General features: G+C 33.7%; 3 protein-coding genes across 7 annotated transcripts; all 3 read left to right on the forward strand.

Moving 5' to 3' along the window:
- Positions 1-2788: 2788 nt before the first annotated feature.
- Positions 2789-6024, forward strand: LOC105781566 (protein DUF642 L-GALACTONO-1,4-LACTONE-RESPONSIVE GENE 2). Its single transcript, XM_012606112.2, has 3 exons — positions 2789-2980; positions 3913-4410; positions 5330-6024. Exons 1-3 carry the CDS (start codon positions 2881-2883, stop codon positions 5863-5865), a joined length of 1134 nt encoding a protein of 377 aa, XP_012461566.1. The 5' UTR covers positions 2789-2880; the 3' UTR covers positions 5866-6024.
- A 1831-nt stretch (positions 6025-7855) lies between these two features.
- LOC105780599 (peptidyl-prolyl cis-trans isomerase CYP95) lies at positions 7856-15568 on the forward strand. Of its 5 annotated transcripts, none has more exons than XM_012605270.2 (14): positions 7856-8017; positions 8881-9002; positions 9164-9218; positions 9810-9898; positions 10179-10203; positions 10364-10402; positions 11367-11484; positions 11595-11722; positions 11887-12247; positions 12928-13037; positions 13428-13623; positions 13716-14486; positions 14596-14664; positions 14781-15568. In XM_012605270.2, exons 2-14 carry the CDS (start codon positions 8925-8927, stop codon positions 15139-15141), a joined length of 2400 nt encoding a protein of 799 aa, XP_012460724.1. In that variant the 5' UTR covers positions 7856-8017; positions 8881-8924; the 3' UTR covers positions 15142-15568. The 5 variants fall into 5 exon arrangements, with proteins under 5 accessions (XP_012460724.1, XP_012460515.1, XP_012460594.1 ...); XM_012605061.2 differs by having other exon boundaries at positions 7857-8017; positions 13710-14486; XM_012605140.2 differs by having other exon boundaries at positions 7880-8022; positions 13710-14486.
- A 2352-nt stretch (positions 15569-17920) lies between these two features.
- Positions 17921-25800, forward strand: LOC105780882 (peptidyl-prolyl cis-trans isomerase CYP95). Its single transcript, XM_012605923.2, has 16 exons — positions 17921-18016; positions 18518-18579; positions 18704-18806; positions 18900-19021; positions 19173-19227; positions 19797-19885; positions 20164-20188; positions 20344-20382; positions 21869-21986; positions 22110-22237; positions 22403-22763; positions 23446-23555; positions 23865-24054; positions 24141-24920; positions 25025-25090; positions 25203-25800. The coding sequence occupies exons 4-16, from the start codon at positions 18944-18946 to the stop codon at positions 25525-25527; spliced, it is 2364 nt and encodes a 787-aa protein (XP_012461377.1). The 5' UTR covers positions 17921-18016; positions 18518-18579; positions 18704-18806; positions 18900-18943; the 3' UTR covers positions 25528-25800.
- The last annotated feature ends 476 nt before the right edge of the window (positions 25801-26276 follow it).

A 26276-nucleotide genomic window follows, 5' to 3' on the forward strand; every position in this document is an offset into this window, starting at 1 on the left:
CAATTCATTTCTAGCATGTTTCTCACATAAACTAAGCTTAACAATCAAGTATTTTATAGTTTCAAGCTTCAATTTTCTATGTTCTCAACAAATGTAACTTCACAAAATGTGCACAATAGAAAATTCTAACTTATTGGGTTGTTAAATTTAGCTTCCTAGTTTGAAAATCCATAAAAATCTTCAAAGAAAACATGCTTACCTTACAAAAATGGTGGACGGCAATGGTGGAGAAACCTAAACCCTTTCTTTCTTCTTAATTTCGGTCGGAGAAGATGAAGGAGAAATTATATAAACATGTTTTCTCTTTCCCACTAGCTTATATATTAACCTTTAATTAAGCTTAATTAACTTAATAATCACAAATCGAATGGCTAGAGTCTAACATGACATTAGTTAGTGGAATCCAATGGGTCAGGTCACTTTGGTCTACTAATATTAACTCAATCGTGGTTAAATTGCTATTGAGGCCTTGGCTTATTTGCACACTAAGATTTTGCTAAATTTCTTAATCAAATCTCACTTATTTAGTCACCTTTCAATTTAGTCCTCATACTATGTTTAATAACCTATTTAATAATTTAATAAATAATTCTATTTTCTAATCTCATAATCATCTAATAACTATCTTGGTTCAATATTCCAACACTTTCAGTTAAGAAATTATAACCTTAAAATTGAACTTTCCACACCAACGAAATTCAGATCGTTACACGGTTTAATCAGCTTGTATCGATTCTCGAGTCAACTAATTCAATATCTTTCTTCGAACTAGTACTCTTATTAGTTCCCGATCCAACTGGTCTAATTGATTAATCCGTTCCAAGTCGTGCTCAAGATGTCATCGTAGATGGAGAGAGAGTAGGTTAATTTAGTGTGTGGTAGGCTTGCATGCGCGTAGCAACAGCTTAGGGATTGAACCCCATCCCATGTGACATTCAACAGTTTTTGTCTTTTAAAGTTTAACCTCCCACACAAACCCCCATTTTAGCTGATTTTATTCTATAGGTTTTAAAAAAAAAAACTGTAATATTTGATTTCATTTAATTATATTAAATCTGAAATTTTTTTATTCAGTTTTTTTTTTTTGGTTTTTAGAAAGAAATCATATTATCAACCAAGTAAATGAAAAACATCCAATTCATTTTTTCCCACTCATCCGATTCTTTACATCATTCCGAATTTAGACTTACGATCAAAATATAAGACAAAACTAATGGTTATTTGGTTCATAAATTAAAAATTGTATTTTCATTTTCTCTTAATTAATTAGATATACTTTATATAATATACAAATAAATATTGATATTTAAATTAGTACAAATAATTTTAAAATACTATATAATCCGTCCAAACTAGTAATTTTGATTGCTATTTTTCTTTTCCAAGTAAAAACATGATATTTCATTACAATTTTTTAATCAATGAGGTTTCTTTGTACAACGATAATTTGAACTCAAATTAATTTTAAGGTATATTTATAATATCTTTTGGTAATTGAATTTAGATGTAATTATTTGTAATTACACATGTTTGGTATGTTTGGATAATTACCATCGTAATTGGGTGCGTCCCATTGAATTGGATGTGATTGAAGCACCCTAATTACACTTTCTAATTTTTAGAGGGGTTAAAAATTGGAGTAATTACACTACGATTTCCCAAACACTGGTATAATTTTCAAACACCCAAATCCAACTATTTTTTATACAAGATATAAATTTTATATTAGAAGCATAGACACGTCTAAATATAAACAAATTATAAAAGTTAAAATATTATTTGTTAGAAATTATGTTATACAAGTTATAGAAATTAAATTATAACTATAATTATATGTATTTTACAGAGTTAAACAAAATTATTTTATAAATAAAAAAGTATATTAAAATTTTCGAAGTTAGACAACACTTTATTTTAACTTATTCTTTTGTTCAAAAATCATAAAAACATAGTAGCATAGACATGCTGGGCCGACTCGATTAATGAGCATCAAAACTCATAAATATATGGCCTAAAATAAATATGTATGTTTTATAAAGCTATGTATTTATAAAAAGTATTATGTATTTTTATTTTCATGAAATACTATATCATTATAAAAACTTTAAATTTCATTTTCTTATTATTTTATTAGTGATCATATTATCCACTACTTTATTGGATTAACATATTACATATAATGATTTGATTTTAATATTTATTACTTGTATAGAAAAAAATTAATTGTACTTATAATTTTTTATAGTAATTAATATTTTTAAATTATGTAAATTAATATTTTTAATTTAAATTGTATAACTATATAATTACAATTTTATACTATTATGATACATTTAATTACACTTTATCACCAAATATGTTTAGAGAATTATAATTCCTTATAATTAATACCCTAGTTGAAATCATGAAGGCTTTAAAATCTTAAACCCTATATAAATCATGTGTTAGCCTTAGCTCTAAATTTTATTTAGGTATAAACCCTATCATGTGTAAGTCTTGTTTTAATATATTCCTCATATATTTATTATTTGTATATACAATTGTAACTTAAAAAAATATTTTATTAACAAGTGGCTCAAGAAAGTGACTGTAGGTTTTTTTTCTTAGGTGTTCGGATTGAGTTTGTGATTAGCTTTGAACAGTAAAATAGATAGCAACCTCACTATATTTAAAAAAGACAAAAAAAATAAAAAAAAAACCGCCCACGTGAAGGTTGATTTACGAATGTCAAGTTGGTTATTTAGGCAAAATCCAAGGGATTTCTCATAGCTGAGCATGCATATAAGCCCCTTGCTCTCCTCTGTTTTGCTCCAACCAACTTAAGCTGACATTTCTTTTATTTCCTAAATCTGTCAGAAATTACACACTAGAATTGTAGCAATGCAAAGGCTCGTCTTACTATCGGTGCTCCTTTGCGCCAGCTGCCATATCTCCCTTTCCTTGACCAATGGTACTGCCAGCAACGGTACAGTGGCGGACGGTAAGACTATATATCCATGCATTCTTTTAATATCGAACAAAATACATTCACTCCTTACCGACACTAAGAGTGCTCAACTCTTAGTTTGAGTGTTCAACAAAAAATATTAGGAAAAAAAGGAAAGAAATCATACAGTTTTGATTGCATTGTGTTTGGGGGTGTTGTGGTTTAAGCCGCTGATCTAGATCGTTGCCATGGGTCTAAAACTCTTCTTATTGCATACTGATCTGAAACTGTTGCTTTTTACCCCTTGACTGCTTTTAATGAGCTGAATTCATAGGAATATGGAGAGATTTAAAACGGGATTATCGGTTGGAACAAGCAATGCTACTAAGCTAGCAGTAGTATACGTAATTGTTATATTTTTCTTTTACCAAAGAGGGGTTAAGGGAAGGAATTGTAAAGTCGGATACTTTGAGAGTAATAACGAACGAGTATTGGACTAAACCTGAATTCTTAATTGTTACGGGTTATAAGTTTATTTAAATTGGTTATTTCGTCTATAAAGCAGAACATTTAATGAGACAATTCCTACTAGGATATTGAGCTAGTATTTTAGAACGAGAATGACCTTATTATGTCCGATATGTAAAGAGTGTTGATGCAGGGTATTTAATGCGTTTGCATGTTCATGACTAGATAATTTTGCAGAGAGCCATCAACCTCAATGACACAAAAAATTTACCATATCAGCGGTGAAGTATGCTAAATTATTTCTTCTTAAAGTATCATGTTTTATTTCTTTTCTAACTCGCACATCTTTACTTTTTCATCACTGTCTGTTCATTTCTGGAACACCTAATGAAATTTATGATTGAAGAAACTAGAATAAATGATAAATAGCTTTTTTTAACCATATGCATTCCCTTTAGGAAAAATGTGAGTTTGGGTTTCAACATGTTTAATGTCTTTCCCTATGTAATTGGTTTCAGGACTACTGGAAAATGGCAACTTTGAAAACGCCCCAAATGCAACAAACATGAAAGGCACCGTGGTTGTGGGACGCTACTCAATACCAGGATGGGTGAATGAGGGGTTTGTGGAATACATTAAGTCAGGGCAAAAGCAAGGGGACATGCTGCTGGTGGTGCCCGAAGGGGCCTATGCTGTAAGGCTAGGAAACGAGGCATCCATCAAGCAGAAGATAAAGGTGATCAAAGGGATGTATTACTCCATCACATTCAGTGCAGCTCGGACTTGTGCTCAAGAGGAGCGTTTGAATGTAACGGTGGCGCCTGATTCCGGCGTTCTGCCCATCCAGACTGTGTACAGTAGCAGTGGTTGGGACAACTATGCATGGGCGTTCAAAGCAATATATGAGGTTGCAGAGTTGATTATTCATAATCCAGGAGTGGAGGAAGATCCAGCTTGTGGACCACTCATCGATGCTGTTGCAATCAAGGCTTTATATCCTCCTAGACCAACCAATAGTAAGTGTTTCAATTCACCATCGGCCTACGTTTCAATATTACTTAATTAGCTTTGATTTAACTTTTAAGATTGTTTTTCACCTGGGGAATATTCATTACATAGAAATTGGGTTCTGTCTTTTTCTGCTTAACTTTTTGTGGGACATACGAGCAACTGTCAAAAGTAAATGGTGGATGAGTGGGCTGCGGATAATGAAAGAGACCCATGAATCATGACTCCTTCCGGCTGGCTCTTGTAGGAATAAAACTTAAATTAGGATTAATTATTGCATGTTGCAGTCTGATTCTGTTAATTAAAACTTACATTCACCATTGTTCTTGCTGAAAATTGAATTAAAACTTTAGCATTTGATACATTCTTTAAGAAAGTTTTTTTAGTGGACTTCTTTCTGATCCGATGCATTTGGACCAAATTCTAATCCTAGAGTCATCATTGTTAGGAAGTTTTTACTTGAATACCATCCCGACCCGAACAAGACTGATTTCAGATTGTAAAACGAATGAGGACACCTGTAATTATAGAAAAAAAAAGTATTTGGCATGCTAAAACTTGAATATCATATTTACTAAATACCATCTTTTAAGAGTAATTATATGATCAAGCTAAGCTCAATAAATGTTATTACTGTGGTTGAAAGCACAATACTGAATTTTGAGACGAATTTGAGATAGAGATGGTACTTCTACAAGAACATGTGGTGTGGCCTTTGTTTTCAAAGTTATGATTCAGATTTGGGCCAGCGAATTGTTGCAGACAATTAAGGAGCTAGCTACTGCTATACCTAACACCTTGGTCCCGTTTCACGTGGCATTCAATGCTATGCCTCTTCGCTTGTTGTTTTGATTTCAAACATACTAGTAGAACGTGTCATGATAGAGTGAATTTAAGGAGTGACTATTCAAGTTTCTATTTCTTTAGAAAACAGTGTGAAAAATGGAGGTTTTGAAGAAGGTCCCTACGTATTCCCCAACACTCCATGGGGTGTCTTAATTCCACCCAACATCGAGGATGATCACTCTCCTCTGCCTGCCTGGATTGTTGAATCCCTCAAGGCTGTCAAGTACATCGACTCAGCACATTACTTTGTGCCTCAAGGGCGAAGAGCAGTGGAGCTAGTTGCTGGAAAAGAGAGTGCCATCGCTCAGATAGTCAGGACCATCGTCGGAAAAATGTACAGGCTCTCGTTTGCGGTTGGGGATGCTAACAACTCCTGTGTAGGTTCTTTGGTTGTCGAGGCATTCGCTGGAAAAGACACACTCAAAGTCCCATATGAGTCAAAGGGCAAAGGGGGATTCAAGCGTGCTGAGCTTAAATTCAAGGCTGTTTCCAACAGAACAAGAATCATGTTCCTTAGCACTTTTTACACCATGAGGAGTGATGACTTCTCTTCCCTATGTGGCCCAGTCCTCGACGACGTGAAGCTTTTGAGCATCCAAACTTCCCCGAATCCTTGATCATCATCGACCTGATTTACAGCCGTCGATGAAGCAAGCCACATATGCCCTAGAATCTGGCTATATTGAATGTTTTGCTATACTACGATGTTTTCCCCCTATTTTAGCATGCTTTGTGAGAGTTTAATTAGTTTATTAATCCAACAAAATATATACTAATATGAGGGTGGTATACTATGTGAATTTATTACTTGTTTATGTATTTTATTTAATAATACTATTTTATATCAATAAAATTTTACAATTTTAAAAATGAAATTAACACAACTTTTTTTTACATAAATTTCTTTAACTAATTGTAGTTTAAACTTACAATTATAGTTATAATAATAACAATTTTTTTCTATATTTTATACTTATAATTTTATTTAACTAATAAATTTATTTTAAAATTAACACTAATAGTTATAATAAATTATAATTATTTTTAAAAGTTTAATTATCACGACTTCTAATAAATTATAATTATATTTAACTCTATAATTATCGCAAATTCTATTTTACTCCAATCTTTTTATTTTTAAACGCAAATCATAGGATGGAAAATAAACAACGTTCTCGCAGTTTAAATTTTTTTTCATACTCGCCTTTTTATATATATTATAGATTATAAATAACAATAAATAAAAAAAATTAATTAACAAATCCATTATATATAGACATGCATGTACATGCAAGTGCAGATAAGCATACCCGGTTTTTACCATCCATGGATGTAACTATCAGGAAACGTGAGAACAAACATGCAACCGCCTGTGAGGTATAACCGCCTACCAATGCGAGTTGTAATCAATCACCAAAAAATAAATTTCAAGCTCCAATTAAATATCCGTCCATGTTGATACTTAACAACATGAATGACCAGATCTTGCATACTTATACTTGAAAAAGGCATGTTCGGAAAAAAAAATTATGCATAATCTTTTTTTTTTTTTTTTTACGAAGGGCACATTATTATGAATATTTTTCTAAGAACTAAATAGTTTCTTTTAATGTTTGATTTTAACTATTTCACTCAACAAATTGAAATGCAAAAAATAAAATAAAAACAAATAACTTCAGTTTTTAGGAAAAAATTCATTCAAGATAAATCTCGATTATATTTTCTCTTTAAATCAATAAGATATCAAGAAGTATTGTTAATTAGTGACAGCAAAACAAAGATTTTAGTTAAGGGAAAAAGCTGATCATGTTCTCATATATTCCCACCATTATTATCAAACTTAGATATGACACTAAAAATGTAAATAAATCATGTAATCCATGCAGTTTTTCAGACAAACTATCATCCTTATCACATACTTAAATACACATACAGAACACCAAAAGCACGTTTCGACATTAATTTTACCTTCACGCCTCTTGCAAAAACAGCTTCAAAAATCCAAAAATTGAATTTTTAAAAAATTTTTGCATGGATTTTAATTACTTTTAAAATATGTTTGCAAACATATAATATTTTTTAAATCCAAAAATATAAAAATAATTTTAAATTGAAACATATAATATTAAAACTAAATCGTTTTAAAAAAATATTTTAAAACTTTTAAAAATTTAAAATTGATTTCAAAATTTTCAAAATTATTTTATATTTAACGGTAAAAATCAAAACATTTTTAAATACAATATAAAAATAATTTATCAAAAGTTCTGTTCATTTTAAAAGTTTCAAAATTTGAAACAATATTTTTAAAATAATTTTACAAAATTTAAAAGTTCAAAATATTATTTACAATTTTCTATTAAAAGAGTTTTATGACTATTAAATAATTAAATAATAATTTTATAAAATACTGCATGACAAGAGATAAAAAATTAATATTTATTATATTAAACCTTTGTTTAATTCCAGCGAATCAATCATTTGGTTATTAGAAACTTTTAACAACAAAGCATTTGGAGTTGGGTCTATGGTGCATCCAAAACCGAATAGATACCTGAAGTTAGCCTATTATAAAACGGATCCCAATCCATAGAGGCAGAAACTCAATGACAGGATAATCCAGTACCCAATATAAGAATCCAGGCCAGGGGAGGGGAGGCTTCCTTTATAATCCGAAAGAAAGTCCATTAGGCCTTCGGTTTCGTTTTCTCTCCTATAATCGTCACTTTTTTTTAGGTTTTTTTCTTTTTGTGGCTCAGCATTTCTCAGGTCAGGTGAACATTCTAGGGTTTCTGCCTTTGTCACTTACTATTGCACTATTTTCCCCTTTTCTTTAAAGAGTATTTTTCTGATGCAATACTCGCGTAGTTTTTTTTTTTATGTTTTTTTTTTGCTTACTTCGTTTTAAAATGTTTACGTATATTTAGTTTTTTTGTATGATTCTCCAGTTTTTGAGTTTATGGTTTAAGGTAGAGTTTACTATAAGCTTGGTTTAAGTGTTTTTGCTGGTTTTTCTAGGGTTTAAGGTTTTCAGCTTGATTTGGTTATGATATTATTTGGCTCACTGTTTTAGGAGAGTGTGTGCTTCTGCTTTCGTTTGGGAAGTATGTCTCTAATGGGTAATGGCCATTGTTTTTCTTTTTCTGATATGGGATTCTGATTCCCTGCAATCGTCCACTAGTTTGATTATGTAATTGCTCTAATGATTACGGCTTAGGTTCCATCAACTTGATTTTCTTGTTTTCTTGCATCCTGCAATCAGTATGTTTGGAAATGCTAGGATGATTTGCACAAAGCTGAAATAGGACCAGAAATATTTTTCAGGTTTCATAGCTACCTGCAATGCTTTCCATTTTCTTCTTCTTCCTAATCTCGATATATACTATGTATAAGAAAATCTATTTTTATACGCTCCATGTTCTGGAAAACCTTCACTAGTATCTTGAAACAGTTAAATGAATGAAAGAAATGACGCATATAAAGGGAAAAAGGTCCCGTCTGTTTTGCTATATTCGTTAATGAAGATTGGTGAGCTTGGGAATGCTTTAATGATGAAGTAGTGTTAGGTTTTTTTCTTTCTTAGCTAATATTAATTTTAATCTGCTGATTCTAGCTGCTTGTTATTTGATTAGATTGTTGGTTATGCTGGCTTGAGTTGTGAATCTGGTGAACAAAGATGGCAAAGAAGAAGAATCCCCTAGTTTTTATGGATGTGTCAATAGATGGTGATCCTGCTGAAAGAATGGTTTTTGAGGTATCATTTTAGCTATGGAAGCAAGTCAACAAAATTTTACATTTTTGTATTGTCCTTTGCCCATGTTCTCTTGTTTTGAATCACCATGCATTGGGTTTCTATATGTGTATATTGGAGATTATGTTTTTGCTTATATTTATCAGTTTTCTTTGATTCTTCAGCTCTTTCCTGATATTGCTCCCAAGACTGCAGAAAATTTCCGTGCCCTTTGTACAGGTTCTGATATTCTTATTTCCCATTGTTATGATGTTCTTTTATTCCCAGAATTTTTTAAATTATTGTATTAAGAATAATTCCTCTTCTTAACTCTTTAAGTTTTTGTTGTATATGATCTTTTTCACGTTTGAAGAAGCATTTGTGGTCAGGGGCTAGGTAGTTTCTGGGTTGTAATTGTTTACCATATGCTATGTCAATACACACTCACCATGTGGGTGAAAAAAATAAAAGAATATAAAAATTACTCAACTAATGTTCTTTTCTTCTTTGAAAAAACTAATTATTATTAATGAAAGAGAAATTAAAGTGAAAATGATTTTAAAACTGCATGTGAAAACTAGGAGTGACTTTTAGTTTTTTTTAAAGATTAAATTTCTTATTTGATCTTATTGATGTACTAATTTTCTCTTGTAAATTTGTTGTATTTGTCTTTCCCCCAACTGAGTTGGTGTCCACTTCACTTGTAACACCAAACTCAGTCTGTCACGGATTTCAAGTTAGTATAGATAAGCACACTTGCAGACATTTATGCACATATATATTCACATGTTTGTATTTTTCTGCTTTCTTAAAATATGTCTTGGTCTACAGGAGAAAAGGGCATTGGTCCTAAAACTGGAAAGCCATTGCACTACAAGGGTTCCTTTTTCCATCGAGTCATGAAAGGTTCCCTGGCCCAGGTTTGTTTTTTTATCTTACTTCTAATCGGGATTTTCCACTAGCTGTTTCTTGTAGAACATGGCTTAGAAGTGGAATGTCGTTTAGTCAGTTACTATTGTTTATGCTGTAGGAAACAGGGCTGATGGTCACGACTGCTTTTCTTGTGATGTAGTTTTTAAGGTTGTATTTACCATGTTGTGAATCCTCAAAATTTTACTAAACTTCGCTGTGTCCAACCCAGTTTTTTTGCACATAAATGTCTTTTTTCTTGTGGACTAACATCTTATGTTTGTTGTGCAGGGTGGTGATTTTGTAAGAAGAGATGGTATGCATTCTTTGCAGAGAGGACTTTTATTTTAATTTTTTGCAGCTGTTAATTGATTTTACTTTAGATAAGATCTCTTTTTAAAGGTTGCCATCTATGTGACTGCTGGTTGAAGTTTCTCTTGAAAAGCACATTGATATTTTAACTGTACCTTTTCCAGGAACTAGTGGGGAAAGCATATATGATGGGAAGTTTCCAGGTGAGTGATCTCTTCCCATCCTTCCAAGGTTACAGTGATAGACATAGTTTAGGTTGTCTTAAATTAATGAAGAATGGATGCAAGATTCTCCTTTCTTTTAATATTTTAAAATTCAATCATTTTGTGGAAATGATTTAAACATTGTACTATTTATGCTATTGTTGTTTGTAATTACTCTTTGTTCATGAAAATTGAATAATATTCTAACTATATCATAATCGTGTACATGATGGAAGTGGTCATATGTGCTAATAATGTACATAGTATTGTACTCTCCCTAAGTGACCAAAGTCTCTAATTTTGTTATCAAGTTGTGTTTCTAATGGTCAAAATGTCAAATCTTTATTTTCAATTTATAATTTGTTGCTATATAATATGGAATTGATCAATTTTTTTGGACTTAATTTCAGGTTTGGTATTAGGGTTATTTATACCAAGATAACATTGTATTAAGTTTTTTCCTTGAATCTAGATTTGGGTGTATCTGCAATTGAAATGTTTCTGAGTGAGCAATAGGTGTTCTTAGGATCTTTGCAAAAGCTTTCTTTTGTGTTAATATCGTATATAGTAGGTGCTTTCCATGGCTCTTGATCTAAGCCTATCTTCACCTAAAAGGCCTTTTTGATGGAGCAATATGCATTCTTCAAATCACTTCACAAGTTTTATTTTGCACCATCAATGCCTGGGTCATAGCATTTTTTCTCAATAATCTGGATGTCCTTGAGAATTGGTTGGTGCTAACATAATGACCTGATGGCTAAATCATTTAAGGACTATTAAATGCTAAATTTTATGATCTCCACAAACTATCAAGGGACATAATTCAAAGAAAGTATGTTTACTGTTTGAAGTCTAATGCTTTCTTAATTCCAAGCTTATGATTATTCTTTTAGAATTTGACAGTAGGCTATTCTTTTCACTAATAATTGATTAGTAACAAGGGATAATTTCAACTCTTGTTCAGATGAATCACCTAGGCTAAAGCATGATGGACCTGGTCTTTTATCCATGGCAATTGCTGATCGTGATACTGTTGGTTCACAATTTGTTATCACCTTCAAGGCTAATCATGACCTTGATAGGTAGTTTCTTATCTTCAAATATTTGTTCTCAGTTCCCTACCTCCCCAGATATATGCTTTGCTGTTATTCATCCTTGGATCTTGAGCTTTTGCATTTTTGGCATGTTGCAGAAAGTATATAGTCTTTGGACAGCTTGTACAAGGAAATGAAGTGCTGAAGAAAATTGAAAATGTGGGTGATGAGGAAGGAATACCAACTGTGACAGTGAAAATTATTAATTGTGGTGAAGTCATTGAAGGTATAGGTCATAGTCATCTCTGATTGGAGGGTATATTTCTTAAGATGGAATATCATGATCTAATTTATGGTAGACCTGCCAAAGATGCACCTGTATGGTGCTGCATGAGGCTTGGCCATCATTCCTTTTTAAATTTACTTTTTATTTTTTTATCTTATCTGCAGACAAGAGGAAAAATAAGTTGAGAACGGGCAAAGATGCTTCTTCTGGTGCTAACAATTATGAAGTGCGGAGGAAGGGGAAAAATAAAAAATCTTCAAGAGACAAAAGAAAGAAGAGAAGAAGACATTATTCGTCTGATTCAGATAGTTCCTCAGATTCTGAGATAGAATCATCTGAATCTGATAGTGATTCTGACTCATATCTCTCATCTTCCTCTGACATTAGTTCCTCAAGTGATGATGGGCACAAAAAGAGGAAGAGATATTTTAAAAGAGGAAAATATAGGCGTGGAAAAAAGAGAGAGAGACGACGTGACAAAAAGAGAAAAAGGCGTGATAAGAGATCAAAGCGTAAATCAAGAAGGTTATATGCTTACAATCTATTTATACTTCATGACATTGTCTTCTCTTCCAGCAAATTACCTGTTAATCAACATGAGTCCTGTGCATGTTTTGTTGAGTTTTGTGCTTGTTCAGCTGTGTATGAGAGGACTTTAATGTTTTCTAGATGTAATCAATACTTTTATGGTCCTGTTACTGTTTCCTTGGCTTCCAGTGTGATGCGTTAGAAGATGTTCTTTTCCTTTTTCCCCCTTAGAAAAATAAGTTTTTGATTACTAATGGTAGGTTTTTGTGATCCAAAACCTGCAATCTTGGTAAATTACTAAAATTGTTCAGGATTTGTTTGTTCCTAAGTCATAATGAGTTGCATATATGAACTAACGATGCGCATGAATAGCAACTATAAATATTATGTAAAATGCATATTTCTATCCTTTCTTTGAAATGCAGTTGTCACTTGTGTCTTTGTTGAAGTAGATCCATGTGTTTCTCTCTAGTGCTTGGTGAACATTTGTTGAGAAAATATCATGGTTTCGTCCCTCGAAATTAATTTTGTTAATACATCTGGTGTGGAATTTACCAAAACCTTTTCCAATCCACGCAAAACAAATAGGGTTATGATGCTTCAAGTTCACGGGTGAGCTGATTAGCTTTCTTAAGTATCTTATAGAACTTAAATTACTATATCCTCTTTTTTATCAGGGCATCAGATAGCCTTACAGACGATGACAGTGAGAGTAGCAGGGAAAGCAGCAGTGACAATGATGATCAAGGAAAACCACAGAAGCATGAAGGGCATTCTCAGAAAAGTGGTAAGTGTTGGAGTTTTTGGACTGCTTTCTCAAAATTTTGATTGACTAGAAGTTTTCTAGGAAAATTTGACATGGTCCTGAAATTCAATGTCCTAAGTCATTTGTTTTCTATTTCCCTTGATAATGCTATTACTTTGCATGCACCTGCCAAAAGGATATCAGCTTGTTGGGTACTTGACATGGGCAAATGTCATACCCATAATTTGATTATTACCCCCCCGGTCCCGTAATGCTATCATATAAGAGTTCTGGAACCTCGATATTCTTGTTTTCTACTTTCAATTTTCTTGCTTTGTTTGCTAAAGCCTACTGATATGGATAATTCTCTGTTATTTAAACTTTTTTTTATTTTTACTACACTATATCAATGGGGTTGTCTACGATTTGCAGTTGGGAACCAATCCCCTTCTGCTACAGAGAGAGCAATTCCTCACAGAAAGACTGAAGAGGCTGGTTTGGTGAAGGAGTGTGAAGCTCCTAAGGAAAATGGAGAGCGAAAGAGCAATGGCATTGAAGAAGATACTAAATCTGACAGAGGTGCAGAGAGACAACCTGATGTGGTAGATGATCGCCCGAGCAAATCTAGGTCTACTTTTCATTCTTCTCCCTCAGTTATTCTTTGTACTTACTGATTCTTCCCGATCTGGTATTTTATTAAAAGTTGATGAGCAGGAGCAGAAGTGCAAGTCCTAAGAGGACCATGAGTAAGAGTATAAGTCCATGGAGGAGTCAAAGACGGTGCCCAAGTCTAAGCCCAAGGCGAAGTGTGAGCAGGAGCCCAGTTGCAAGTAGAAATCCTCCATGTTTTCCAGAAAGAAGTGGGAGCAGGAATCCTGCTAGAAGCATCAGCAGAAGCCCAACGAGGGCTAGAAAGAATAGAAGCATCAGTAAGAGCCCAGTTAGAGGACATCCTCGAAGAACCATTGGTAGGAGCCCTGTAAGGTCCCGGTCCCGGTCCCGAAAAAGCCCAAGTAGGAGCCCACCCAGGTCAACAGGAAAATCAATTAGTAGAAGCCCTGTTAGACTTTCAAAAAGAAGCACAAGTAAAAGTCCTGCAAGATCTTCTCGGAGAAGCATTAGCAGAAGCCCCATAAGGTCTAGGAGAAGCACTAGCAGAAGTCCTGTAAGATCTTCTAGGAGAAGCATAAGTAGGAGCTCTGCTAGGGCTCCTACTAGGAGAAGCATCAGCAGAAGTCCATTAAGGGAACCAAGTAGGAACTATCGTCGTAGTTATTCAAGGAGCCCCACCACTGTGCGGCGGGTAAGGTCACCTCCTGGTCGAGGTAGAAGTATGTCAACAAGTGTTTCTCCTGACGCATCACCTAAGCGTATCAGAAGGGGTCGGGGTTTCAGTGAGCGCTACTCTTATGCACGAAGATACAGAACCCCTTCTCCAGATCGTTCTCCTGTGAGGTCCTATCGTTTCAGTGGCAGGATTGATCGTGAGAGGTACATGTCCCATCAGGTTCTTTTATGTTATACTCCCTTTTTTTTTTTTTCCAGAAAACCATTATATATTTTACCGATGGGTGGTTTTTCTATTAATTGCCAATTCTAGGTATTCAAGTTACAGGCGGTATTCACCTAGGCGCTATAGAAGCCCCCCAAGAGGAAGAACTCCTCCAAGGTATGAATCTGTTGGCAAATTATGTGTTTGTGTGTGTTTTTTGCTCTTCTTGTAGCTATGGTCATTGGGTGGTTTGAGTTTTGTTACTTGATTCCTAATAAAAATAATTTTTGCAGGTATAGAGGCAGAAGAAGCCGGACAAGAAGTCTGTCTGTATCACCGAGCCCGAGGTATAGAAATCGTCGCTATGGTCATAGCCCAAGTCGTAGCCCAAGTCGTAGTCGAACCTCTATTCGCAGCCGTAGCCCAAGTCGAAGTCGAACCCCTATTCGCAGCCGTAGTCCAGTAGATTCTCCAAGGGCTGGAAGGCGAAGGTCCCCTTCACAGAGCAGGAGCCGATCAGAATCAAGGTCTTCGTTAAACTCTCAGTCTCCAAAGAAGGTGAGCAAAGCGAAGTCAAGGTCATCATCAGGAAGTCCAGACAGTGGAAGGGGACTGGTCTCTTATGATGATGGTTCACCTGATTCAGGAAGGTGAAATAGAGTGAAAGTTGGTTGAAGATTTTTGTTTAGTGTTTGATGAGCCCCATCTTCTGTTGATGCACTGAACTGTGCTGTTTTACGAACTTCTTGTCTCTGATTTGTGTTGTTGCCAGAGGTTGTGGTCAGTAATTACATTAATCCGATTCTAAGTATTTTCATTGAGATGGTTGTTGTTGTTGTTGTTGGCCTGTCATGCTTATTTAGGATAATTTTACTTCGTTATAAATAAAAATAATGAATAGTATGCGAACCTTGTTGCTGTTAGGGGTTAGGAAGAGTCTCTGTATTTGTTAGTGCAGTAGCATCATCCCCAAGAATCTTGTGTAGCTTTATAGAGTCTGTTGTTAGTTGTAGCTTTTAATTAATGTGTTGGACAAATTTTCCTTCAATTGATGACCATCGGGAACTAGTCTTCTATTTTAGTTTGCGGTGTGCCTTGGTTACAAAAATTATTTTTATTTTTTATTTAATTTTTATGTTAATTTTAATTTTTTTATGTGTATATTATTTTATACTTAAACTTGAAATTTTTATATAAAAATTTAAGAAATGTTTTTGAAAAAGATTTTAAAATTTATTAAATAATGTTCCAAATGTTGAAAACTAGGTTTTTCTCTTCAAAATAAGTTTAAAAGCTCATTATAAAGTCTGGTGTCGATAGTGTGATATCTATTGATGCGATTTTCATGCAAATCTGAACTTCAGACATTGGATTTTAGAATTTGAAATAACTCTTTTTATTACAAGTTAAATGGCTTTGAACAGTGATCACGAAGAGAAGCTTTAGTGATATGTGGGATCACTTTTTTTTTTCCTTTGAAAATTAAATAAAAACTTTAAATTTGTATATAAATATTGTTATTATTATTATTATTATTTTAAATTTAAAATTTTCTAGTATTTGAAATTGTTTTTGATAACCTTTGTTACGTATTAGTAGTCTCTTGGTGAGGTTACACTCAATTTTCATTCAATTTATTAAGAAGCTGAACACCTTGACAGCCAACAAAGTTGGCTTGAGGTTGTATTTTTATTGTATTTTAATTAAAAAATAATTCTAGGCAATGATCAATTTTGTCCCTCTTTTCTTTGCCGACAATTTGTTACTTTTTGCAAAGGCGACAGAGATACAAGTGTGAGTGATAAATGATTGTCTTAAAGAGTTCAGCTTACTATTGGTTTTGGCTGTTAATCTAGAAAATTTTAAGCTCTTTATCTAGCCTAATATCCATGTAACGGTCGCTTCTCGTTTAAGTCAAGTATGTGACATGCCTTTAACTGATGACTTGAAAAAATATCTAGGGGTGCTCCTCATTTATAAAATAGCCTCCAAGGAGATGTACTCTTACAACCTTGAGAAAATGTCAAAGGAATGGTTTAACCAGTTGGATGACATTGGTGGTTTCTTTATAAAAAAATATCACTATTTTATCCAGCCACAAGCACATAATAGATTAGCTCAAAATATTATAAATCTATGCTTTCGATATTGTTATTGTAAGCACACATTCAAGGCATGAAAAATTGAATATGTTATTTGAACATATTTTCATCGATAATTTTCTCTCTATTTTTGAAACTATATTCACTTAACTTTTTTAAAATTTTACATTCGTATCTATTCATATCAAAATTTTGAAAGAATCACTACCTTTTGATGTTTGCATCTTTCTTTTGAGCTAATGGGTAATGGGTCTTTAACAATAATAGGTACTTATTAAGACAAACAATTTTACTTAGCAATCCTGCATGCTTGATATTTTTTGGCATTTCTAAAAATCCATTGTTTCTAAATGAATACCATCATGCACCCATGACAAACATTTTCTACCAACATATTAAAGTAACAAGATTTGACATTGTAAAGGTAGTTATAAGTATATTAAAAATATAAAAATTCTTTAAAAATCACATTATAGACAATTTAAAAATAAAAACATTACTTATCCTACAAATAAGAACATATCCTAGATTCCTAGATAATATATGGTAGAAAAGTAAAACTCTTACCTTATCGTAATGAAAAGAAACTTGAATGGTTTTACCACACCATTAAATATTTGATCATGCTGATAATATATTATAAATATGCGAATAAGTAGAGAAAATCAAAATAGAAATATTCTTAGAAATTCTAATTCTTTAGGACATAGTTGTTACTATTCATTTTATTGAAACATCTCTATTGGTTATAAATATATAGAGGATTATACATTCCACAGTTTAATGTACCATGACACATACATGATTTATAGAAAGATGATTTATTTCATAATACCATGTATCGTATGCGAAGCGAAATCAAATTTTTTAGAGGGTCGAAATTAAATTATAATTTTACGATAGAAAAAATGCAATTCACCATTTTAATAGACTATATATTTATAATTTTTAGAGAATTAAATCAAATTTTTATATTTTTAAAAAGAGTTAAAATGTAATTTTATTTTTACTAATTTAAAATTTAAAATTTTTAAAAAGATCATATAAAAATTTTCAGTTTAGGGGCCGGACCGTGCGAGCCCCTAATTTCGCCACTAATCGTATTAGAATATGAGTCTCATAACATGCAAAAATCAATGTATTACACATTTATAATTTCTAGAAAAGAAAACCAATCATAATTGGGTCGATGGTGCAATGAAAAACCTAATAGATACCCGATGTTAGCCCATTATAAAACGGGCCCAAGCCGCACAATCAGAAACTCAACATCAGGATAATCCAGTAATTTCGTTGCCAAATGTAAGTATCCAGGCCAGTGGAGGCTGCCTTCATAAGCCGAAAGAAAGCCCGTTAAGCCTTCGGTTTCATTTTCTCTCGTATAATCATCACTCGGTCTTTTTTCTCTGTGGCTCTGCATCTCTCAGGTCAGGTGAACTTTCTAGGGTTTCTGCCTTTATCACTTACTATTGCACTATCTTCCCCTTTCCCCTTTTCTTTAAAGAATATTTTCTGATCCAATGCTTATGTAGTTATTTTTGTTATGTTTCTTTTTTGCTTACTTCGTTATAATATGTTTATGTATATTTTAGTTTTTGTATGATTCTTCGGTTTTCGAGTTTAAGGTAGAGTTTATTATAAGCTTGTAGTTTAAGTGTTTCTGCTGGTTTCTCCAGGGTTTAAGGTTTTCAGCTTGATTTCGTTATGATATTATTTGGCTCACTATTTAGGACTGTGTCTGCTTCTGTTTTCGTTTGGGAAGGAGGTCTCTAATAGCCTTGTTTTTCTTTTTCTGATATGGGATTCTGATTTAGTGCATTCATTCACTAGTTTAATTATGTAATTGCTCTAATGGCTAGGGCATAGGTTCCATCTTTTCAAATCTTTCAACCTGATTTTCTTCATGTTTTCTTGCTTCCTGCAATCAGTATGTTTGGAAATGCTAGGATGATTTTCACAAAGCTGAAATAGGACAAGAAATATTTTCCAGGTATTATAGATACCTGCAATGTTTTCCATTTGCTTCTTCCCAATCTCGAAATATACTGTGCATGTGAAAATCTATTTTTATATAATCCATTTTCTGCTAAATCTTGACTAATATCTTGAAACAGTTAAGTCAAACGAAAGAAATAATGCATATATAGGGGAAAAGGTCCTTTCTGCTTTGCTATATTCTTTAATGAAGATTGGTGAATTTGGCAATGCGTTGACGAAGTAGGTTTCAGTGTTTTCTCTTTTTTACTTTCATTTAGTGTGCATCAATATTAATTTTGATTGGCTGATTGTAGCGGCTTGTTGTTTGATTAGATTGTTGGTTGTACTGGCTTGAGTTGTGAATCTGGTGAGCAAGGATGGCAAAGAAGAAGAATCCTCTAGTTTTTATGGATGTGTCAATAGATGGTGATCCTGTTGAAAGAATGGTTTTTGAGGTATTGTTTTAGCTACATAAACAAGCCAACAAGTCTTTACATTTTTGCCCATATACTCTTGTTTTGAATTAGTATACATTGGGTTTATAGATATATGTATATTGGAGATTATGTTTTTACACATATTTATCTGTTTTCTTTGATTCTTCAGCTCTTTCCTGATATTGCTCCCAAGACTGTAGAAAACTTCCGTGCCCTTTGTACAGGTTCCAATATTCTTATTTCCTATTGTTATTATCCCTTTTTCCCTAGAATTTTTTAAATTACTATATTAAGAATAATTCCTCTTCTTTACTCTTTAAGTTTTTGTTGTATATGATTTTTTTCCCATTCAACGATGCATTGGTGGTTAGCGGCAAGATAGTTTTTGGGTTGTAATTGTTTACTATATGCTAGTTCCATACACAGCCATGTGGGTGAAAAAATAAAAATAAAATTACTTGACTAATGTTTTCTGAAAAAATGTAATTATAATTAAATGAAGAAAAAAAATGAAAATGGATTTACAACTGCATGTGAAAAGGTAGCAGTGATTTTTTTTTTTTTAAAGATGAAATCACTTTTTTGGCTTTATTGATGCACTAGTTTTCTCCAGTAAATTAGTTTAATTTGTCTTCCCCTGAGTTGGAGACTACTTAACACGCCAAACTCAGGGATTTTAAGTTAGTATAGATAAGCACACATGCATAAGAATTTGAGTTAGTATCAGACATTTATTCATAGACATTTATATGTTTGTATTTGCTGCGTCCTTAAAATATGCCTTGATCTACAGGAGAAAAGGGCATTGGTCCTAGAACTGGAAAACCGTTGCACTACAAGGGTTCCTTTTTCCATCGTGTCTCTAAAGGTTCCTTGGCCAAGGTTTGTTTTATCTTCAAAATGGGATTTTTCACTAGCTGTTTTCTTGTAGAACATGTCTTAGAAGTGGCATGTCGTTTGGTCTGTTATGATTGTTTATGCTGTAGGAAACGGGACTGATGGCCATGACTGCTTTTCTTGTGATGTAGTTTTTAAGGTTGTATTAATCAAGCTGTGAATCCTCAAAATTTTACTAAACTTTGCCGTGTTCTACCCAGATTCTTTGCACATAAATGTCTTTTTTCTTACTCGTGGACTGACATCATATGTTTGTTGTGCAGGGTGGTGATTTTGTAAGAAGAGATGGTACGCATTCCTTGCAGAGAGGAATTTCATTTTAATTATTTTTGCAGCTGTAAATTGACTTGAGATAAGGTGGCCTTGAGGGTTGCTGTCTATGTGACTGCTGGTTGAAGTTGTTCTTGAAAAGCACTTTGATATTTTAATTGTACTTTTTCCAGGAACAAGTGGGGAAAGTATATATGATGGGAAATTTCCAGGTGAGTGATATCTTCCGGCATTCCATGGTTACAGTCTTAGTTTAGGTGTCCTAAATTAATGAAGAGTGGATGCAAGATTCTTCTTTCTTTTAATATTTTAAAATCCTATTATTTCATGGAAATGATTTAAACAGTGTACTATTTGTGTTATGGTACAGGATTCTCCTTTCTTGTAATATATTAAAATTCAATCATTTCATGTAAATGTTTTAAACGTTTTAGTATTTGTGTTATGCACATGCTTTTGTTGTTTGTAATTACTCTCTGTTCATGGAAAATTAATAATATTCTAACTAGATTATAATCTGTGTGATGGAAGTGGTCATGCATGCTAATATAAGTAGTATTGTATCCTCCTCAAGTGATCAAAATCTCTAATTTTGTTATCAAGTTATAATTGTGTTGCTAATGCATGTGTTTATATTCTTGTGAATTGGTCAAAATATCAAAACTTTATTTTTAATTTATAATTTGTTTCTATATAATATGGAATTTGTCAATTTGTTTTGGACCTGATTTCAGGTTTGGTATTAGGGTTATTTATACCAGGATCACATTGTATTAAGTTCTTTCCTTGGCTGTAGAAACTTTTTACTATTTGTGTTACGCACATGCTTTTGTTTGTAATTACTACTTGTGCATGAAAATTTAATAATATTCTAACTAGATTATAATCCTGTACGTGATGGAAGTGGTCATACATGCTAATATACATAGTATTGTACTCTCCATAAGTGATCAAAATTTCTATTGTTGTTATCAAGTTATAATTGTGTTGCTAATGCATATGTGTTTAATGTATTTATATTCACTTTGTGCGTAAAATCTCAAATCTTTATCTTCAATTTTTAATTTTTGCTATATAATATGGAATTTATCAAATTATTTTGGACCTAATTTCAGGTTAGATGTTAGGGTTATTATACCTGGATAACATTGTAATAGGTTCTTTCCTTGACTCTTAGATTTGGGCATATCTACTCTTGAAATGTTTATGAGTGAGCAATAGGTGTTCTCAGAATCTTTGCAAAAGCTGTCTTTTGCATTAAGATTGTATATAGTAGGTGCTTCTATGGCTCTTGATGTGAGCCTATCTTCACCTAAAAGGCTTTTTTGACAGAGCAATATGCATTCTCCAAATTACTGTATAGGTTTTATTTTTCACCATCAATGCCTGGTTCATACCTTTTTTCGTCAATAATCTGGAGGTCCTTGAGAATCGGTTGGTGCTAACATAATGACCTGATGGCTAAATCATTTAAGGACTGTATTAAATGCTAAATTTTATGATACTCCACAAACTGTCAAGGGCAGCATTCAAAGAAAGAACGTTTACTGTTTGAAATCTAATGCTTTTAATTCCACGCTTATGATTATTCTTCTAGAATGTGACTATAAGCTATTATTCTTTTCACTAATATATATATTTTGGAAGCGTTCACTAATAATTGATTAGTAACAAGGGGTGATTTCGACTCTTGTTCAGATGAATCACCTAGGCTAAAGCATGACGGACCTGGTCTTTTGTCTATGGCAATTGCTGATCGTGACACTGTTGGTTCACAATTTGTTATCACATTCAAGGCTAATCATGACCTTGACAGGTAGTTTCTTATCTTCTTTAAATATTTGTGCTCGGTGCCCAACCTCCCCTGATGTATGCTTTGCTCAGTTTAAATATTATTCAGTCTTGGATCTTGAGTTTTTGTACTTGTGGCATGTTGCAGAAAGTATGTAGTCTTTGGACAGCTTGTACAAGGAAATGAAGTGTTGAAGAAAATGGAAAATGTGGGTAATGAGGAAGGAATACCTACTGTGACAGTGAAAATTATTAATTGTGGTGAAGTCGGTGAAGGTATAGGTCATAGTCATATCTGAATGGAGGGTATACTTCTTAATATGGAATATTATGATCTAATTTATGGTAGACCTGCCAAAGTTACTCCCTGTATGCTGCTGCATGATGCTTGACCACCATTCCTTTTTTATTTTTCTTTTCAATCTTTTATCTTATCTGCAGACAATAGGAAAAATAAGTTTAGAACGGGCAAAGATGCTTTTTCTGCTGCTGACAATTATGAATCACGGAGGAAGGCGAAAAATAAGAAATCTTCAAGAGACAAAAGAAAGAAGAGAAGAAGACATTATTCGTCTGATTCGGAGAGTTCCTCAGATTCTGAGACAGAATCATCTGAATCTGATAGTGATTCTGACTCATATCTCTCATCATCGTCTGACATTAGCTCTTCAAGTGATAATGGGCACAAAAAGAGGAAGAGGTCTTCTAAACGAGGAAAATATAGACGTGGAAAAAGGAGAGATAGACGACTTGAGAAAAAGAGAAAAAGGCGTGATAAGAGATCAAAGCGTAAATCAAGAAGGTTATATGCTTATAATCTATTTATGCTTCATAACAGTGTCTTCTCTTCTGGCAAATTACCAGTTAATCAACTTGAGTCCTGTGCATATTTTGTTTAGTTTTTTGCTTGTTCAGCTGTGTATGAGGAGTCAAATGTTTTCTAAATGTAATCAGTACGTTTTGATCCTGGCACTGTTTCCTTGGCCTCCAGTGTGATGCGTTAGAGGATGTCCTTTCCTCTTTTTTTCCCTTAGAAAAAGAATTTTTTGATTACTAATGGTTGGTTTTTATGATACAAAACCTTCAGTCTTGGTGAATTACTAAAGTTGTTCAGGATTTGTCTGTTCCTAAGTCATAATATGAGTTGCATATGTAGTCTAATTATGTCCATGCATAGCAACTATAAATATTATGGAGAAGTTATTTGCATATTTCCATGCTTTGACGTTCAGTTGTCAGTTGTGTCTTTGGGGAAGTAGAACTTTATGTGTTTATCTCACTTGCTTGGTGAAGATTTATTTAGAAAATATCATGGTTTTTGTCCCTTGTAATTATTTTTGTTAGTACATCTTGTGGTATTTTCCAAAATCTTTCCCATCCGCACAACCCAAACTGGGATATAATGCTTCGAGGTCATGAATGAGCAGATTAGCCTTGTTAAGTATCTTATAGAACTTAAATTACTATATCCTCATTTTTATCAGGGCTTCGGATAGCCTTACAGATGATGACAGTGAGAGTAGCAGTGAAAGCAGCAGTGACAGTGATGATAGAGGAAAACCACAGAAGCATAAAGAGCCTTCTCAGAAAAGTGGTAAGTGTTGGAGCTTTTGGACTGCTTTCTCAAAATTTTGATTGACTAGAAGTTTTCTAGGAAAATTTGACATGGTTCTGAAACCCGTCATTTTAAGTTATATGTTTTCTATTTCCCTTGATAATGCTATTATTTCGCATGCACCTGCCAAAAAGGATAACAGCTTGTTGGATACTTTGATATTCTTGTTTTCTACTTCCAATTTTCTTGCTTTGTTTGCTAAAGCTTTCTGGCATGGATAATTCTCTTTGTTATTTAAGCTTTTTGATTTCTACTACACTATATCAGTGGGGTTCTCTCAATTTGCAGTTGGGAACCAATCCCCTTTGGCTACAGAAAAAGCACTTCCTCACAGAAAGACTGAAGAGGCTGATTTGGAGTGTGACGCCCCCAGGGAAAATGGAGGGCGAAAGAGCAATGGCATTGAAGAAGATGCTAAATCGGACAGAAGTGCAGAGAGACCACCTGATGTGGTAGATGATCGCCCGAGCAAATCTAGGTCTACTTTTCATTCTTCGCCTTAGGTTATTCTTTGTACTTGCTGATTCTTCCCAATCCGGTATTTTATTAAAAGTTGATGAGCAGGAGCAGAAGTGCGAGTCCTAAGAGGACCATGAGTAAGAGTATGAGTATTAGTCCATGGAGGACTCATAGCCGGAGCCCAAGTCTTAGCCGAAGCCGAAGTGTGAGCAGGAGCCCAGTTGCAAGTAGGAATCCCCCGCGTTTTCTAGAAAGAAGTTTAAGCAGGAGTCCTGCTAGAAGCATCAGAATAAGCCCATCTAGGACGAGAAAAGATAGAAGCATCAGTAGGAGCCCAGTTAGAGGACATTCTAGAAGAAGCATTAGCAGGAGCCCTGTAAGGTCCCTGTTGCAGTCCCGAAGAAGCCCAAGTAGGAGTCCACTCAAGTCAACAAGAAAATCAATTAGTAGAAGCCCGGTTAGACTTTCAAAAAGAAGCAGAAGTGGAAGTCCTGCAAGATCTCGGAGAAGCATTAGCAGAAGCCCCATAAGATCTAGGAGAAGCATTAGCGGAAGTCCTGTAAGATCTTCTAGGAGAAGCATAAGTAGGAGCTCTGCTAGGGCTCCTCCTAGGAGAAGCATCAGCAGAAGTCCATTAAGGGAACCAAGTAGTTATTATCGTCGTAGTTATTCAAGGAGCCCCACTGCTGTTCGACGGGTAAGGTCACCTACTGATCGAGGTAGAAATATGTCAAGAAGTGTTTCTCCTGATGAATCACCTAAGCGTGTCAGAAGGGGTCGGGGTTTCAGTGAGCGCTACTCTTATGCACGAAGATACAGAACCCCTTCTCCAGATCGTTCTCCTGTGAGGTCCTATCGTTACGGTGGCAGGATTGATCGTGAGAGGTATATGTCCCATCAGGTTCTTTTATGTTATCCTACCTTTTTTTTCTAGAAAACCATTATATATTTTACTGATGGGTGGTTTTTCTATTAATTGCCAATTCTAGGTATTCAAGTTACAGGCGGTATTCACCTAGGCGCTATAGAAGCCCCCCAAGAAGAAGAACTCCAAGGTCTGAAGCTGTATGCAAATTATGTGTTTGTGTGTGTTTTTGCTTTTGTAGCTATGGTCATTGAGTGGTTTGAATTTTGTTGCTTGATTCCTAATAAAAATAATTTTTGCAGGTATAGAGGCAGAAGAAGCCGGACAAGAAGTCTGTCTGTATCACAGAGCCCAAGGTATAGAAATCGTCGATGTGGTCATGGCCGCAGCCGTAGTCCAAGCCGAAGTCGAACCCCTATTCGCAGCCGTAGTGCAGTTGATTCTCCAAGGGTTGGAAGGCGAAGTTTTCCTTCACCGAGCAGGAGCAGATCAGAATCAAGGTCGTTGTTGAACTCCCAGTCTCCAAAGCAGGTGAGCAAAGTGAAGTCAAGGTCATCATCAGGAAGCCCAGATGGTAGAAGGGGACTGGTCTCTTATGATGATGGTTCTCCTGATTCAGGAAGGTGAAATGGAGTGAAAGTTGGGAGGAGATTTTTGTTTAGTGTTTGATAAGCCCCATCTTCTGTTGGTGCACTGAACTTGACTGGACTGTGCAGTTTTACCAACTTGTCTCTACTTTCTGTTATGGTATTTTAGGAATTTTCGTTGAGGTGGTTGTTGTTGGCCTGGCATGCTTATTTAGGGTAATTTTATTTTGTTATAAATAAAAATAATGAATAGTATGCGACCTGTGTAACTATTACGGGTTAGGAAGAAATTCGGTACTTTGTTTGTGCAGTAGTATCATACCCAAGTATCTGGTCTAGCTTTATGTTGCAGAAGAGGCGATGCGTTTCTGCAGCATCATTTCCTTAATTTCATTTTTGTTTTTTTGCCCCCAATTCATTATAATTTCAACCCAATTTTCCAAAAGGCCTGACTTTATATCTAAACATTAATAATTATTATATTTTGTGATGTTACTTAATGTGAATAAAATATAAATAAATGATAATTTATTTTTGAAAATGTAATCCTAATCATTGCATATTTATATCAAAATTTATTAATAAGAAAAGTGATTAATAATATTTTTATATTAAATTATAAACTGAAATAAATTCTTAAAAGCATTATTCTAGTAAAATTATTTTAAATACCATAATTATATATGTATAATAAAATTATAAATTAAAAATTATTAAAACTTATAAAATTAACTTCAATGATAATATGATAATATATTATATACTTCTTACCGAAATTGAAACCGATTA

Source organism: Gossypium raimondii, chromosome 7 (genome assembly GCF_025698545.1).
Source record: "Gossypium raimondii isolate GPD5lz chromosome 7, ASM2569854v1, whole genome shotgun sequence".
Lineage (NCBI taxonomy): Eukaryota > Viridiplantae > Streptophyta > Magnoliopsida > Malvales > Malvaceae > Gossypium > Gossypium raimondii.

Coding starts and splice junctions, on each gene's coding strand:
- LOC105781566 (XM_012606112.2), top strand. CDS start 2,881: ATGCAAAGGCTCGTCTTACTATCGGTGCTCCTTTGCGCCAGCTGCCAT. Junction 2,981..3,912: donor CAACGGTACAGTGGCGGACG/GTAAGACTATAT, acceptor AATTGGTTTCAG/GACTACTGGAAAATGGCAAC. Junction 4,411..5,329: donor TCCTCCTAGACCAACCAATA/GTAAGTGTTTCA, acceptor CTATTTCTTTAG/AAAACAGTGTGAAAAATGGA.
- LOC105780599 (XM_012605061.2), top strand. CDS start 8,925: ATGGCAAAGAAGAAGAATCCCCTAGTTTTTATGGATGTGTCAATAGAT. Junction 11,485..11,594: donor GCTAATCATGACCTTGATAG/GTAGTTTCTTAT, acceptor GGCATGTTGCAG/AAAGTATATAGTCTTTGGAC. Junction 12,248..12,927: donor TCAAAGCGTAAATCAAGAAG/GTTATATGCTTA, acceptor CTTTTTTATCAG/GGCATCAGATAGCCTTACAG.
- LOC105780882 (XM_012605923.2), top strand. CDS start 18,944: ATGGCAAAGAAGAAGAATCCTCTAGTTTTTATGGATGTGTCAATAGAT. Junction 19,886..20,163: donor CTAAAGGTTCCTTGGCCAAG/GTTTGTTTTATC, acceptor TTTGTTGTGCAG/GGTGGTGATTTTGTAAGAAG. Junction 20,189..20,343: donor TGATTTTGTAAGAAGAGATG/GTACGCATTCCT, acceptor TACTTTTTCCAG/GAACAAGTGGGGAAAGTATA.